This window comes from Jatropha curcas, chromosome 1, assembly GCF_041381405.1.
Source record: "Jatropha curcas cultivar XTBG-Jc1 chromosome 1, XTBG_Jcur_1.0, whole genome shotgun sequence".
In the NCBI taxonomy this organism is placed as follows: domain Eukaryota; kingdom Viridiplantae; phylum Streptophyta; class Magnoliopsida; order Malpighiales; family Euphorbiaceae; genus Jatropha; species Jatropha curcas.
In genome coordinates this window covers 34,575,908-34,593,184 of record NC_143151.1, presented here as the reverse complement: position 1 = coordinate 34,593,184, position 17,277 = coordinate 34,575,908, and the positions used below count along the sequence as shown (strand labels likewise).

General features: G+C 36.3%; 3 protein-coding genes and 1 non-coding gene across 8 annotated transcripts; 2 read left to right on the top strand and 2 right to left on the bottom strand.

The window, feature by feature from the left end:
* Positions 1-199: 199 nt before the first annotated feature.
* Positions 200-1,914, bottom strand: LOC105631206 (annexin-like protein RJ4). The gene is given in 6 exon segments (NM_001306040.1): positions 200-403; positions 496-588; positions 671-883; positions 980-1,195; positions 1,315-1,460; positions 1,842-1,914. Coding segments are annotated over 6 exon segments (945 nt in total).
* A 2,324-nt stretch (positions 1,915-4,238) lies between these two features.
* TRNAR-ACG (transfer RNA arginine (anticodon ACG)) lies at positions 4,239-4,311 on the top strand. Its single transcript has one exon. It is a non-coding gene; the product is annotated as a tRNA-Arg (tRNA).
* A 913-nt stretch (positions 4,312-5,224) lies between these two features.
* LOC105631207 (agglutinin-like protein) lies at positions 5,225-12,479 on the top strand. 5 transcript variants are annotated; one of them, XM_012213238.4, is made up of 9 exons: positions 5,225-5,494; positions 7,735-8,080; positions 8,165-8,285; positions 8,928-9,246; positions 9,352-9,441; positions 10,053-10,775; positions 10,846-11,000; positions 11,674-12,022; positions 12,118-12,479. In XM_012213238.4, exons 1-8 carry the CDS (start codon positions 5,471-5,473, stop codon positions 11,990-11,992), a joined length of 2,097 nt encoding a protein of 698 aa, XP_012068628.1. In that variant the 5' UTR covers positions 5,225-5,470; the 3' UTR covers positions 11,993-12,022; positions 12,118-12,479. The 5 variants fall into 5 exon arrangements, with proteins under 5 accessions (XP_012068628.1, XP_020533901.1, XP_020533900.1 ...); XM_020678242.3 differs by having other exon boundaries at positions 7,735-8,077; positions 8,168-8,285; positions 11,674-12,479; XM_020678241.3 differs by having other exon boundaries at positions 7,735-8,077; positions 11,674-12,479.
* Positions 12,480-12,714: 235 nt separating this feature from the next.
* LOC105631209 (putative disease resistance protein RGA3) lies at positions 12,715-16,590 on the bottom strand. Its single transcript, XM_012213239.4, has one exon. The coding sequence runs from the start codon at positions 16,398-16,400 to the stop codon at positions 13,098-13,100; it is 3,303 nt and encodes a 1,100-aa protein (XP_012068629.1). The 5' UTR covers positions 16,401-16,590; the 3' UTR covers positions 12,715-13,097.
* Between the last annotated feature and the right edge of the window lie 687 nt (positions 16,591-17,277).

Genomic DNA, 17,277 nt, shown 5'->3' with positions numbered 1-17,277 from the left:
CAAAACAATCATTCAATTAAGAAAGAAAACATGGATGCTTAGAGAAAGAAACAGTTATTACATAAAAGATAATACATATTGTCTCAAGCAAGATAGAAATTCAAGAACAAGACAACCTTAAAAATAAAAGCCTCGCAGCAACAAACTCAAACAAAACCATTATTATTAGCAACTTAGAACTCTCAATCACTGAGATAACTTAGTCCTGGTGTCCAAGCAGAGCAAGGAGGAAATGCTTGTAATCTCCATGAATTTCTTTGTCCACTGCATGATCAAGAGGCACATTGTTCCTCTTGTGGTAGAGTTCCTTAATATGCAGCAAGTCCTTCTCTGCTCTTGTGACAATCACTCGAGTGAGCGCATCCTCATCTGTCCCAATCCTTTTAATAGCATTGCGCAATACCTATAGGGCAAGTTCAACCAACCCACTTCAGTTCATTAAGAATTCAATATTCTGCAATGGAAACTGTGATATATAAATGAAGTAAATTTTACCTTCTCATAGTACTTAAGAGGCTCGTTCATGGTTCGAATGGCTATGCGCAACAATCTTACAAATTCATTGTCAGCTTTCTCTCCCAGCAAAGCCTAAACAACAATTATCAAATTAAACATTCAACTTTGTAGGAAAATTTGGTGTCCAACCTGTTGAAACCAATTTGGTCTATACCTTAGTAATAGAAGTGCCATGGTCATCTTTAAAGTGATTGAAAGTAGTATTGAGCTGTGTCTTGCTCCTTGTAGTGAGGATTCTGATAACTTCATCATGATTGAAGTGTTTGTCCTTAATTGCTTCCTGAAGAACATCAGCTTCAGATTTTGCCAATCTTGTATTTATCTCTGCACCTTCATACCTAAATGCTGTCACCAACCCAACCAATAGCTGCAAAAATAACCAGAATATACAGAATCATCAATAACAAGCCTAAAATACAGACACAAATCAAAGTAAATGACTTGTATTAAGTAATTAACATACCTTCCTGATATCACCAGTGGTATGGGTAGCTACATCTTCTTCCAAAGAATGCTTGTAGCGAGCCTGATAGGCTCTCCTAACCAGCAAAAGCTCCTCTGCAGATCGGGCGCAAGCAATTTCAACAATAACATGGAAATCACCAGATTTCCTTAGAGCTACATTAGCTAATACTGCATCTCTATCTTCTGGGTCCAATATCCATCTATACATAGCTCTCTATATTGACGAATAAAATCATAAACTTCATTTAGGTGTATATATAATCAAGATCAAACAAATTGTGCAAATTGAAATGAAAATGATAAACTGATGGTATTGATTAATAAATTGATCACCTCAAAGTCTCCACCGAGCTCAGATTCAAGACGCTTAACCAGATCCTCTTGGTAAAGATCCCAATATGCTTGCCTGATGTGCTTCTTTTGAACTGCATTTCTATGACCAAGAACTGCAATCACTGCCTTCTCATTGGTACCCCATCCTACAAGATCAAAAATCAAAAACAAAAATACCAATATCAGTCTTTCTTTCTCATTTCTTGGATACTGCATAAAAAATGATGATTAACCAAAAAAAACAACAAAGAAAAAGAAAAGGTTGAAACTTTAGAGAGAAAAATTAATAACCCATCAACTGCTAAATAAAATGTCTTTTTAATGTCTACTTTTCAGGATAAAGAAGGTGATCATGGATTTAAATTAGATTTGTATGATCAGAGATCAAACCATCAAAAGTAGATACTTCAAAAAAAAATCAAAATCAAAGAACAGCATGCATGGTCAATTGATCACTGATCATGAACAGCAAAATTTAAGAACACAGGAGATAGAATCATTGAAAGAATATCTAATAGAATATAGACCTTCAAAAGCTTTTCTGAGAGTCTCAGCATCTTCAACATAAGAAACATTGGCAGGAACAACAATGGTAGCCATGGTTTTAGCTCACAGAAATTTCCGATCTCTCTTTCTACAAAAGAAAAAAACTTTTTTGAGTGGGAAGGAGACTTGGGTGTTACTCTTATTTATAGTACTTGTTTGTTCTTACAATACACCAATATCTTACATAGACAAGAACGCCAACAGAGTGAACTTCATACGGATAGTATTTTTTTTTTTCCAAATGAACAGAAAACAAACTAAAATAGTAAAAATAATCAGCATCGTCCATCTGTTCACCTGCCCTTTGCTGTTACATGCGACCATCTTTTAATTAATTAATTATTATTAATTATGAGAGTGCCAATTTGGATTAAGATATTGGACTTTTAGCCTAATTGAGATAGAAAATTTCAAGATTAGGATGTGAAAAATGTGTCCATTGGATATTTGGCAAGGCAGGCATGTGAAGAGCTGTCCAGCGAGCCCACTTACCGTGTTTTGCTTTGTATTGACATTTTTTGAAGCTGCGGTGTGAAAAGCATACCTGGATTTGGTTATTAAGGCTCAACGTTCAAAATCCTTGAGTGAATTACCAAAAAGGAGAGACTACAACTCATGCTGACGAATCATTCACACCTACTCTTTACCATAAAAGAAGGGAATAAAGACAATAATAAAAAGGGTAGGAAAAAATTTCAAGAAAAGTTATTTTCCTAGTTTATACTTGGATGTATTCTTCCGAATTAAACCGCGTTAGGCTCATAAGACGAAAGTAAAATACTCGACTTTTTATTTAAAGAATTTGAGTCTAAGTGTATCCAGAAATACAAAGAAACTATACAATCACGAAAGCATTTTCTCACGTGTATCAAGTGATAATTCCCAATTGCAACTTTTTTTTTTTAATTTTTTTAATGTTAGGAGGATCATTTCATTTCCCAAAACATTGTTATTATCTTAACATTTCATTTTCCAAAACATTAATTCTACAATAAAATATGAGGAATTTCATTGTTGATTGGCAGTTTGTGTCTAGGATATGTTTGGTTCCTTCTGCCAAATTAGAAATTTTATAAAAAAAAAAATAAAATAAAGAGTTATATTTAACATAATTTTACAAGCCAATGAAATTTTGTTACGGTAATATTTTTTTTTAATTCACGGAAACAAAATAGGCCGAAATAATACGATAAATTTCACAACACCAAATTAATAACTTCCTACCATCCATTTTTCTAATCAAATCACAATTATTTAGCATTATTATAACATATTTATACAAAATTGACCAAAATTCTCGTCAATCGAATTCTCTTCATCTCTCTTTTCCGGGCAGTTTAGCTGTGAACATACGTTTGTTTTGCATTCTTAATTTTTCTTGTCGTCATAGCTATAGTTAATTAGTAATTACCAATTATGTTTTAAATTACATAAAAGCATTAATATTCTAGTTTAGCATAATATCTTGTACCATATACAAAAATTGATTCGATTGGCGATTCTAATTAAACTTGTTAATCATGTAATCAAGAGCGGTTGACTTTTCTAAACTCGTATCCATTCACCGATCAAATCAATGAAACATAATTTTTTTGATAGTATTTCTAGTATACATATATATAAATAGATCGAATCGAAATAAGTAGAGACCTAATTAAGAACGTAGAAGGCGGCTGTTGTCTATCCTCTCTTTAAATAGATTTTTCTTTTAATTAAATTGTATATTACTTTTCGGCCCCTGATTAGAGGATAAGATCTAAAAAAGAATTAACAATTAGCGACAAGAGATTCTCCTTATTGGTGCCCTCCAAGCTGCTTACAACTACCTTAAAATTTTTTATTGGTCCAATATTAAAAAAAGGTTCTTTCAATTGTTGTCACATACATGGCATTATCTACCACATGATGACAGCATAGTTTAACATTATCTCATAATTTATTTTCATTCTTTCTTTCTTTTTTTAATTATATATTGTGGTCCTAACTTTGATTTTTGTTCATAAATTAGGTGCAAGAAGGACTTTTCTCTCCTTTTTTTTTTTTTTTTTTTTTTTTTTTTTTTTGAAAAAAAATGCAAGTAGGGACTCTTCCAACGTAGGCAATTTCTACTTCACAGCAAGTGTTTCTTTTATAAAGTAACTATAATCTCACATCATAGATAATTTTCAAATATAAAATATCCATTTTAGAAATTATTACAAAATGTTGTTTCGTCAAAAGATAAACCACTCTGGATCTTTATCTGTTACGCATTCCAAAATCATCTCCACTTTGAAAATATCAATTACTTTTGGCCTATTAGTCAACCTGGTTTGTTTTTTAATGATTGCCTTGTGTATTTTTGTTATATATGTTTGTCATGAAACTCAAATGTTAAGGACTTCATGGCCCAATGGATAAGGCGCTGGTCTACGGAACCAGAGATTCTGGGTTCGATCCCCAGTGAAGTCGATTTTTTTAATTTTATTTCTTGATCGAGATCTTGCAGGCCCAGCCCAAACCCCAACTTCTTTAACACCCTGAAACTACATATAGCCCACCAGAGCCCAATAGCATTTTCATTTTATTTTATTTTTCAATCTCATGCAAGTCTACATTTTTAAACAATAGCACTTTCTTTCATTTTTTCAATATTAGGAGTCAGGACACAAAATTATACATCCAACGTAGGACAATCAAACTGTGTTGCCATAGTCTCTGATCAATTAAAAAAGTCCAATAATTAAGAATGTTCTTAATTCAATATGTCTATTATTTTATACAACTATAACATTAATAAAAATTACCCCTGTTCAAAAATGATAAATCCATCGTCTCAAAATCTTCTACTTTCCGTATTAATAAAACTAATGAGTAGATCAGATACGAAGAAAAATATAGTAAATGACGTATTTTTTTTTGTATATTCTTGAATGAAGACACTAGTCAAAAATCTAAGAGGCCAGCTTGTTTGCTGTTTGTTGAATTGAACATTGAATAATGGCAATGATATCAATAGTCAATGACTTAATCCCTAATTTACAATCCCTAACACAGACATTGCTTAATTTAATCAGTCTCTAAATCCTTAACAGAGAAAACGTAGATAAGAGCACTTGGTCACAGCCGACCCACGAAAATGACGAAAGCGATCCACAAATCAACCTCAACCACAATTTAGGTGCACTAACAAAATTCAAATTCACATCAAATGCAAATGAAATTCAGCATCATCCAATCAGATTCAAGTATTTGATCTGCCTCTTTCCCAACCACACATTTAGATACTTCGTCACACGTGTCACCTAATTAGCCAATCACTCCCACGCGACAATCACGTGAATTGGGCTCCACTTAGTCCTTCCCCGCTAACCTCTGCTTCTCTGGAAAACTCTGTTACTGTAAGCTCTTTTGCGCGCCTGTCTTTTCGATTCCAGCTTACTCTATGGGTGAAAATTAAAAGTTCATTTTTTTTTCGTCTGTGATTGGCTCTGACTTTGATGCTTTCTTTGGTGCCATCGCTTTGTTTATTCTGAGAAATTTATTGAGAGATTGGCGATGTGTGGAATAATTCACGAGCGTGTTTTTGAATTGGATTTTCGTTTTGAGTTTTGTTCTGGTTTTTCTAGCGATGTTTGATTGGAACGACGAAGAGGTAACCCATTTTCGCCTTTTTCCCTTCTCTTTTTTTTTTTATTATTTATTTTTATTTTTCTCTTTTGGCACGTACATGTACGTGTATGTGTATCATTGTTGCAGAAAATCCAGTTGTTTATTGCTCGTTATATGTATACAGTTGAATTTTTTTTGGTTGGTTTCTCGGTTTCTTGAGTGTTTAACATTATATGTGGGAGACATCTCGGTCAATGGCCTTTTGGATTAGATTTCTCTGGTGTTATTTAGAATGCTTGTCTCCATAGAACCTTTTTCTGTGTATTTTATTACATCGTTAATTCCTCAAAATTCCTGATCTGAAGGGCTGCACTATTATTTGCCTTTCTTAGTATCAGCATTTCTGGTTGTTCATCAAAGTTTTGTCTGTGTCTATAAGTGATGTTTGTAACTTAGTTTACAGTGTGGAAATGTTGGATGAGTACATCTTGAACAATTGAGTTCGGTTCAAAAGTGTGGTTTGTGGTCTACTACTGAATGATCAATGGTTGTGAAAGGATTATGCAGTGTGGAAACGATGAAATGGCGTTCTGGAATTCAAAGTGGCATGCTCCACTTAAAGCTATTAATTTAGCCTACACTTAGAATGGAGTTTCAGTAAGACATTTAGGAGAAAAAGAAAAAAGGTGATTGTGACAAGGAAGCCATTGATGTTACCAAGCACAAGGAAAAAAAAATGATGGTGAGAGGATTTTTTTGAATGTTGTGGGTCTACGATTAGTATTTGGATAAATTCGTTGCTTATGCTTTCTTTCAAGAAGGAATTCAAGGGCAACATACATATCCACGGAGGAGATGAATAGCAGTTGGTCAGATTTAGTATGGATCATGCATGGATGATAATTTGAGTTTGTAGCTCTCGTGAAAACTTCTGAATATCCTTGTGGTTCTGTAGATCTTGTTGAGACAATTGAATATAAGACTTTTTGCTAGGAAGGAAAATCTCAATTATAAATTGCTGGATGCTTTATTGAAGACGATTGGAGCTCGGGTTCTTTGTGAATTTTTGAGAAAATGGATGGCAAGTGGTATTCTAGCGTGATGACTTTTTCTATGAGCTTTTTGAGAAAATGGATAGCAAGTCAGATTCTAGTTTGATGGCTTTTCCTATACCGCTCACCTCATGTAAAGAGTTATCTTTTGGCAATAAATAGATGAAGCCATGAACTTTGGAACTTTATGAAGGAAAGGGTAGGAACAGTTTCTGTAAGTTGATCCAGAACCACGGTTACGAATGTGAGATAAATTTTAAGGATGCAGGATGGATATGGTATAATGTGCTACGTGGTGAGACCAACGCTTGAAAATTTCAGATTATTTTTGAAGGTTTTGGTATTAGAAGATCGATTGGAATTTACTAGGTCTGAGCTTATAGGAGGAAAATTAGATTTGTGACGTTCTATCATTTGTTTACTTCTTCCTTTCAGCTTGAGCAGATGTCATACTAAAAATTTGAGAAACCTATTGAACCTTCTCTTGTTCCACATGGAAATTGGTATTGTATCTAGAGGGTATTGAGCATATATCTCCTTCTAGCCACTTGGGCTAGAGAGACCCTGAGGCTCTCTCTCTCTCTCTCTCTCTCTCTCTCTCTCTCTCTCTCTCTCTCTACTTTTCAGCTGGAAGAAGAGAGCCATTTCTCATATTCAGTCCATCCACCTTTTCAATTAGTAAATCAAGTGTTTTATCTATGATGTACACATGTAATTTTCTAGCTCATTGATTTCATTTTGATCCTTCCAAGTTCTGTTAGTCTCACTAGTTCCATCAAGAACCACATAGAAGCTACTCCTCTGTCCTTTTTAGAATTTGCTACTTATTTTCGTAGATACATTCTGCTCCTCTAGAACATAATTCCAATGCATGAGACCTTTGTTTTCAGCTGATAATTTTTTCTCTTATTAGTTGCTTTAGTAAAAACGCATTTACTGAAGGAATGCATACCTTCTCTGTAAAGTCCATAGAGTGCATGGGATATCTGCAAAAAAGAAAAGGAAAAAAGAACTGCTGTTAAGGCATTATTGTTTGTCTTCAGAGTCCTCTAAATCTGCCTTTGCTGCATAAAAATTTGATTAATTACACACACACAGACATAGAGAACGGACAACACTGCTTCAATTGTAAAACTTCAAATATAAATATTGCCAACTATAATTGGTCGTGACAATTGTTCTTGTCCTGGACAATTTATTTCAATGGTACTTAACTCTAGTACCTTTTCAGCTTACAGATATAATATGGGATGAGGCTGCTGAGAGCGATGACCATATTGTTCCATATCCAGAGGCAAGTGGAGACTTTTGCAAAAAGAAGAAATGGAGCCAAGAAGCTAATAACATCAAGTCTAATGAGCAGAAAGCAACTGGCACTAAAATTGATATCCATGGCAGAAAGCTGCAAAGCAGTTCAAATTTTGATTCCAGTGAAGGAGCTTCTACCTTGGGATTTGGCATAGACTCATGGCCCAACTTGTCCTTATCAACTGCTGCCAAAACTCACCAGGAGTCCTTGGATACGTCAGTATCTAATAATTTAACTGAAATTACAAAATTTGATTCTTCTGGAGGTGGTGAGATATCAATTACTAGAATAAAAGTAGATAGCGTGATGTGTTGTATCATGGCACCGTTTTAATAATAGGATTTTCTTACAGCAGATGCAGTTCAACTTGATAAGGAAGCTGGAACTTTTCAAAAAGATAAAGAACAAGGTGATTTTGTTGATTATGGCTGGGCTAACATTGGAAGCTTTGATGACCTTGATCGAATTTTCAGGTAAACCAGTGTCTTTTCTCATTTTCCTACACTCTTCTCTTTCTTTCTTTTATATTAATGCAATACAGTCAGCTGTCAGAGGTTAGTGGGCTGCCAGAGAATGAGGGTGGGGGAGTGCCCTAGTACGGGGGCTTGTAGGTCTTTAGCAGGCAGGAATACACCACATACTGCACTATCCTAACACCTTTGCCATGCGGGAACAGTTACAGAGAAAGGAGAGACTCTAACATGAGTTACCCACCTCCCCATACCGTAAAAGTAGGGTGGTACTGATCGGGCCATACCTGATTAATTGCTGCACCTTAATGAAGCATTGTCTTGACATTGTCCTGATTTGGAACCTCAGCAGTCTTTAAACATAGATGAAACATTTTCACATATGTTCTGTTTTTGTTTCAGAAAATTGAAAATTAAGCATAATGTAGGGAGGTTCTCTGATGTCTTAGTCATTTTCTCTAAATTTATCTTGTGAATTTGTTGGGAGTTTGGTGAGCTTGTCAATGATGGAAGCTTGGAGCATTTTCCTGCTCTTGTTTAACTCATATTAAAAATTGCTCCTATAACTTAATTTCTTTTCTTTTTCCTTGTGCAATGCAAAGATAACCATCTGACTGAATATCCTCACAAGTGATGATTTTGCAGCAATGATGATCCCATATTTGGCTCTGTAACTCTCAGTAGTGGTGATGAGCTTTGGTCTTCTTCCAAAGATGTAACCAACAGTCCGGGAAAGTCCTTTCCTATTTATGCAGACTCTCCACCTTTGGGGTTGGGACCTTTAAGGAATACATTTGAGAATTTTGAGATTAAAACTGAGTATGTACAAGAAGATGATGAGCCATTTACACTCGACTATGGGAAAGTGAACGATCCTGCATCTCACGTTGTGCAGAATGCATGTGCTGTCCTGGATCATGTAGAATATGCTGGAGGTAAAAATAAGCCCATGATGAAGGAACAGGTATCAGGAGTAAAAAAGTTTGAGCAATGATTAAATATATAATTTTTTTTCTTTTTTTTTGCCTAATGAGGGGACTGAGCTTAATTTTTAATTTGCCTTTTGCAGAGGGATTTGACTGTCATGGGAAAGAACACTACAGCAAACTCTCAGCTTACTGCTGAAAATGTTGTCTCATCAAATCAATTGGCGGATAAGGTTCGCCTCCAACTGATTGGTTTTTTATCCTTTCAATCTTATTATTTAATATTCAGTAAATTATGTCACCCGCATAAGGTTTTCTTACATACATTGAACATATAATTTGGATTTTGAAGTATTCAATTCTGGGGAAAAAAATGAAAAGAAAAACAAAAAGAGGTAGAACTACAGGGAACAGGTTGTGATGCACAACTTTATACAGGACATGATTTTGTTTTTAATATTTTATTGCCAACATGTTTCAACTTGGCAATGACAGTGCCTCCTTGACTGTTGAGCATTTCCTTCATATTTGTTTAGCTTTGATTCTTTGACACAGATTTTTTTTTCTTTTCCTTTTCTTTTTCTTTTTTGGATGTTGAATATTTGGAGGAACACAATAAGTCTTGCAATACATTTTCTTGTCCATAAAACTGCATTGAGCAAAAATTTTTCCAACATAGGATAACAAGCTTTTGAGATATTATTCATTGGCATACATCTAGCATGCTAAATTTCAAGTCCAAATCTGCCTTTTTCTATCTTTCTTGCCCACCAACCCGAAAGTCGAAATTTCAATCTATACTAGTGGTTTAAATGTTTATCCTTTTTATTTTTCATATGAGCAGGTTTATAAGCACAAAAAACCCTTGAAAAGTCGGAAAAAGCTGGAAGAACAACATGAATTAACACCTTATCAAGATATGTATGGTGACTGGTCTTCAGCTGGCAACTTACCTGGCCAATTCAAGAATCAATTTGCTCCCACCATTTTACATTCTTCACCATCCATTCTTGGTCAACCAAGGCCACTACAAGGATGTGAATCATTGCAGTATCAACAGATTTCAAACCCATTAGTGGCCTCTTCTTCATATGGGACTGTTACAAATCCATATTCTGCCATGCCTGTGCTATCGCACATTCAATCTAGGGAATTGAAGCGGCAATCTTTGCTTTCTGGTTATGAAGTTTCTTCAGGTAATGCAAATGCTGTAAAGAAGTTAGCCGACTCACCAGTGAAACGTCAGGCCATGACACCTCAAGAAAAAATTGAAAAATTAAGAAAACGGCAGCAAATGCAGGCGATGCTTGCTATTCAGAAACAGCAGCAGCAGTTTGGTCACCAAGTTTCCTGTTGTGATCATTCTATCACTCAAAAACATTCCCAAGAAAATCAAACCCAGCATGTTGAGGGAGCTGACCTAGAGGTGGAGGATTTGACCACTTTTCCTGCTTTCGATCCAAACTCGCCTGTTGAACAAGATGATTCCAATACAATCTCTCTGGCAGTTAATGATTACTCAGCAGAGGATACTGTGCTCTACCGACTTCAGGATATTATTGCAAAGGTATACTGGCTTTTTTTCCTGGTAGAGTAATTTGGTCTTAGTTTCAACGCAATCCAATTTTTTACTGCAGCTGGATGTCAGAATTAGACTTTGCATACGGGATAGCTTGTTCCGACTGGCTCAAAGCGCAATGCAAAGGCATTATGCTAGTGATACTAGCAGTACCAACAATAGTAGCAGGGATGAGCAGGTTGTTGCAAAAGAGGAAACCAGTGGTCATAACAGGTTGATTGATTTGAGATGCTTCTCATGCTTTATATTTTCAAATCTTTGTTATTTCTGTTTTATCAATCTTATGGGGAAGGTGAAGTTAGAGTCTTCTGGTGGTGTTAATGGTTCTTGTCTGCTTTGCCAGCAGTATTTCCATTTTAATTTCATGTCCTATAAGTAAAACATGCTACCACATCTCATTTTCTTACACTTCTATTCAATTTAAAATTTCAGCAAATTGTAGGTTCTGTTTTTGGTGATGCCTAAATTAGTAGGAGCACTTTGTATAGTGCATGACTTTGGGAGTTTCTGGATTAGCAATGAGAACACTAATGCCATGAATAATACGAGAGGAAAAAATAATTTAAGCGATGTAATTGGTCAAAACCTTCTTGATGCACTTTGTTCTGTCGCTGTTTCCCATGGTACATGTGATCAAGTGTGTTAAAGATGGGATCCTAGCTAGAGTCAGCAGGAGGTCTTCAAAATTGAATTCTAGATTCAGAACATAGAGCTTTTAGAATTTAATAGAGAGAGTACTGATTTTAAGAGTGGATACATGTTTCAGAAAAAAAAAAAAAACATAACATGTTTTTTGCCTTCTAAGTCAGAAGTAATCAGTTTGTTATTATCCTAATGGTCTCATTTTGCTTTCATTGCTTACATTAAAATTTCATGCACATCTTAGGAATTCTAAGATACCTGAAGCAGAAACGGAGACCAATCCCTTAGATCGAACTGTGGCTCATTTGCTGTTTCAAAGACCTTTGGAGTTGTCAGGAAAACATCCTGACACACCTGATTCACCCGCTTCTTCTATGCTACCAAGTGAACAGAAGGCATTAGGCATAGCAAAACCGTCAATGGGGTGCTTGCCTGAGATTGTAAAAAGCAGGAAGATCTATCCTCACCAGTGTAAAAGTAGTGTTTGCATTGACAACACCGATAATGCATCGAACAACGGGTCTGCTGATGCGGGAGTGGAGGAAATAGAAGCCTCTCAATGAAAAAATTAGGCACTTGTGATTTTCATAAGGGTAATTCCTTCCTTTATCTCTTCCATGCTTGTCTTGCTGATGTTGACAATATGTATGGATTTACTGGTAATGCGGAGCTTTTCTTTTATTGTCAGCCCAAGTTTAATATTTGTCAAGTGGGAATTTGAAATTCCTCGAGGACTCAATGCAGCTTGAAATGGAAGAAATATGCACGTTGGAAGTATATTATATATAGTGTGATATAAGTAGTTATTTACCGTTTGAACATTTGACAGTTCTTTATCCTAAAACTACAAGTTATCAAAGTTGTTAGACTCCTAAGTTTGTGTGCTTTGGTCCATTCTGACGTTGTGTGAAAGGCTGAAGCTACTTAATGACGCCTTGAATAAGTCTTAGATGACATGATGTGGACTCCTCAGAGTGACAATGGCCTGCTCTGTGTTCTCAACTTTCTGAACCCCATTTGCAAACATTATTATACATCCTCATTTTGAAATTTTTTTTGTAGGTTTTCATTTTCGAGGATAAAGTATCACCCTGTCTAATGTTAAATTTTAGTTTTACTGCAGCTACTTACTATTATTACTTCAAATTTTTGAAATTAAAATGTTCATAACACAGTAAGTTAGAGAAATTTATAAACCAATGAAATGTTGGAGAAATTTTATTGTGTATAATAGAAATATTAATTCAATGTAACATATAAAGTGAACGCGAGAGAAGACAGAGACTCACGTGAAAGAAGCTGCGGTGCTCATATGCTCAATCTATTTGACTATTATCTTCTCAAGTACTTGAAAGAACACTGTTTGAAATGTAACCAAATTTTCAGTTTTTGAGGAGGAGATCAGTTCTCCATCAAAAAACTCTGTAATTAAATTCCCAGAAGCAACCCTTTTTTCATCCTTTCCCCATCTCTCACAACTTAAATGGAATAGATACAAGACAACTTACATGGAATAGATACAAGTCCTAACAATTCCAACAAAAAAAAAAAAAAAACAGTTTATGTTTCAAATTTCTCTTGGAATAATTAGCAGAATGCCTTCAGGCCAGGAAATTCGTTTCCTTTTTGTCCTCCACATGCAGCTTCATTTCCAATCTTGGACATCATTCATAACGATGAAATGTGCCTTTTTGGAATATGTGCTATCTTTGCCCAATCTTCACCACCTTTTGCGCACTTCTCTTCCAATAATGCACACTCCACGATAGACAATGAACGAAGCGAGACAGATAATCCTGAAACCGGTAAGGATGCTAGTTTTTGACAAGAATGCAAACTCAAAGATTCAAGATTTGGGAGCTCATGGAGACACGAAGGAAGTGTTTCGAGGTTAGCACATGCTGAAAGTCTCAAGTTCTTTAGTGAGCTTGGTAGCTTCTCTTCAGGAAAAGAAACTAGGTTAGGACACTTTGAAACATTCAACTCTTCAAGAGAGGTCAAGTTGTGTAGCCCACAAGGCAGTTCCTTCAAATTACTGCACATACTAATTGACAGATGTTGCAGCTTTATAGGAAGCCCTTTCTCTGCAAATGACAGTAGCTTTGGACAGCATAAAATGTCCAAGTGCTGAAGCGACTGAAGATCATGTAAGCCTATCTCTTCTTGCAATGCTTTGAGCCTGTAAAAGTGCTGAATTTTGAATTCTTTAAGTGCAGTTAGTTGTTGCAGAAGGCCTTGAGGTAATAAATCTGTTTTCCGAAAGTTAAAAATCTTCAACGATGATAGAGAGGTAAAGAATTGCACTGAACTCAATACTGACCCATGACAATCATCTAGCAACAGACCTTGCAGTGATGGAAATTTTGGAAGACTTGAAATGCGAGGACAGTTCAAAACGGAAAGCTCCTCAAGCACTGGGAATTCTCCATCATCAATTTCTTGCCATTCCTTCAAACTTCTCATGTCTTCAAGCTTTAGTTTCTTTAAGTAAGGGAACCCCTTAATCTTACCCTCTCCATAGAACTCGCGACCAATGCTTTCAAGATCTTGCATTGTACGAATAGTGAGATGCTTGAGAAATGGTAGCTGACCAAGAGAAGGGAGGGTTTTGCAGTAGTTACAATGGACTAATTCAATAGTCTCGAGATGAGACAGAACTGAATCTCCCATCCAACTTGGAAACTTGGCTCCAGGATATACATCAATTGTTAATTCTTTAAGGTTGTTGTGAGGTTCAAGACATTCAAGCAACTCCTCATCAGTCCCATCCTCAAGGCTACGATTTCGACTCCATCTCAGCACCAACTTCTGTGTGTATTGCTTCTTCTTCAAGCTAGCCTCCTTTGCATCTGCAACATTCAGAGTGTCCTCAACCCTATCAATACAAAGCGTTGCTCGAAGTTCATTCAGGTTCTTCAACTCGCTGATTCCACACCCAACTCCTTTTCCAGAAACAAATCTAGGCAGCCTTTGCAAAGAAGTGAGTCTCCCAAAGGATGGTGGCATGGATTTGAGATGCCAACAGTCCGTCAAATCAAGGTGCCGTAAATTAACCAAATCTCTTGTACTTTCTGGCAAAGTAAGAAGTTTATTGCAGTTGGCAAGAATTAATGTCTGCAGATTACAAAGGCTGCAAATTGATTCGGGTAGCTGCCTTATATCAGTGTGAGAGAGGTCAAGATACCGCATATGCAACAAGTCTCCAATTGAATTGGGTATCTCTTCTATCGAGAAATGGCTCATACCCAGTGAACGAAGGCATCTCAAAGAGCATATCAAATCATGAAGGATATTCATATTAGAGGTCTCATGTGAAATTTTATTGCAAAGCAGAAGCATTGTCCGCAATCGCAAGTCTTTCTTTGAGTACACCTCAAACGGGACTGACTTAAATGTGTTGACTAAGACAGATGAATGCTTGCATTTATCTGAGATCTTAGGTAGCTGCCCATCTTCCAACCTGAAGCACGTTTCCATACCTACAGACTGTGCAAGGTCATGAATCAAGTCATGCATAACAAACTTCTTTGGATTAGTTTTTTCTTGCTGAAAGAAAGACCTCAGCAACAAATCATCAAAATAGTTAGAAGCAACATCTTCCAACCTTCGCCTGCCATTAGGAAGAATAAAGCCTTCTGCCATCCACAGCAAGACTAAATTTTCCTTGTCGAAATTGTAATCTTTTGGAAATATTGAGCAGTACACAAAACATTGCTTAAGATGTGCTGGAAGATGATTGTAGCTTAGCGTAAGAGCAGGTAAGATTTCATTTTCCTCCTCTTCCAAATCCCACACATTACTTCGCAAGATCATCTCCCACTCGCTAACTTCAGTTTTTGTACGCAGGAGTCCTCCCAGTGTCTTTGCTGCTAGAGGCAAACCTCGACATTTTTTCACAATTTCCTTGCCAATTGGTACTAAATTTGGATATGGAGCTTCATCCCCATGTAAGAATGCCCTTTGTTTGAACAGCAACCAGGAATCATCAACAGAAAGAACTTCCAAATGGTGAGTTGGTAAAGTGCCCATGATTGTAGCAACCTTTTTACTTCGTGTCGTCACAATGATTTTACTTCCCAACGCTCCTGCTCTGAAAGGAAGACGCAACAATTCCCAGTCTCTTTCCTTCTCATTCCACACATCATCAAAAACAACCAAAAACTTTGTCCCTTTCAACTTGTCACGGAGACTAGTTTGAAGGGTATCCAAATTCGTAAAATCATAACTTTTCCTCTCAATCTTCTCCAAAACTGATTGTGTGAGCCTTCGAACATTAAAGTCATCAGACACACAAATCCATAATCTAAGCTCGAAATGCTTAGAAATCAAGGGATCCTTGAAAACAAGCTGAGCAAGAGTTGTCTTTCCTAGGCCTCCCATGCCCACAATAGGAACAACCCCAACATCATTTCCACAACACTCATCAGAAATTAACAAGTTCACTATCTTCTCCACGTCCTCGATTCTACCAAAAACCTTAGACTCATCCATCAAAGAAGTAGTCTCCAGTCTCTCCCTGTCCTTCAATTCTCTACATGCTACGGCAACCCCCGCTCTCAAACCAAGATCGTCCCTTTCTTTAGCAATTTCATCTAGTCTTTCGTTGATTTTCTTGATCCTAGGAGCTAACCCTGTTTTGTATAGAAAATCTTTTGATATGGAGAGCAAATTGGCTTCCTCTTTCTTCTGGTTACAACGAAAAGCCTCCGTTGCAACTTCATCTAGCAAATCATCTGCATCATCGGCTACTTCTCTGAGCTCACTAAGCCAATCTTTGATTGTCCTATCACTGATCTGCTTTGCCTCAGCATCATTCAGCACAGCTTGTATTTTTGAAAGAGTTTTGGTCAGTTTCTTGAGATCTTTATCGATGCCAAGCCGGCTTCCAAATTCTTTCAAGATTGGTGAAGCCAAATTTTCAAGAGCAATCTCAAAAGCAGCAGAAAGAAACGCCTCAACTACTACGGCCATTGACCTCAACAACTAAGCACTCGAACAAAACCCAGATCGTCTAGAGAATTCTCCTCTGTGGTTCTAAAATTCTACTCGGTTTTGGTTGCACAAAACTGTTTTACAACATCAAAAGATGGAACCAACACGGAAAAGAGAAAGAAAGAAAGTTCTGAAGTCTTCTTCCGCTGTGGGCCTCAATAAGATAGGCAAGTGACATTCTTTTTTAATAAAATTTATAATAGTATTCACAGTGGAGGAGCCCGTTTTATGTATGCAGTTACGTCGGTTGATATTTCATTTTAACTATAACCCAGAATATTCACACCAATCGTGGTCGTCCAAATTAGCATTAGCCATGATCATTATGTTGTGGGTCCCTGAAACATGTGGGACCCACACGCTTTGAACGAAGAAAAAAAAAAGAAAGAGGAATCTGTGGACGCGTCCTCCTCTCCTATGAATATAATGAATTACAGCTCACAAAAAACGCAGTAGAAAGAAGGAAAAAAAAATATAAAAAAAGAGTTATCTAGTTTTAGGATGAGATTTCGAGAATTGAAAGAGAGAAAAATAGTAAGAAAATTATTATGAGGTTTTTTGAGAAATACTGAGTGTCATTATTTTTATATTACTCTATTTGTATACTTACTATTGAAGAATTATTCAAAATTTGTAATGTAGCGTTAAACAGTAAATGGTGAATTAAGTAAATTTCGGTGTGTCACGATTTTTATTATTTTGCTGAGTAATTATTCTCCTAATTTTATTGCCGTACCTTAACAAGTGGTATCAAAGCTGAGTCAAGTGATACCTAGGCCTAACAATTGATATCAGAGCCAAAGGTTTTGGCAGGTTCAGTCAGTCAGATAGCGGTACCGAATCCGTGGATATATTT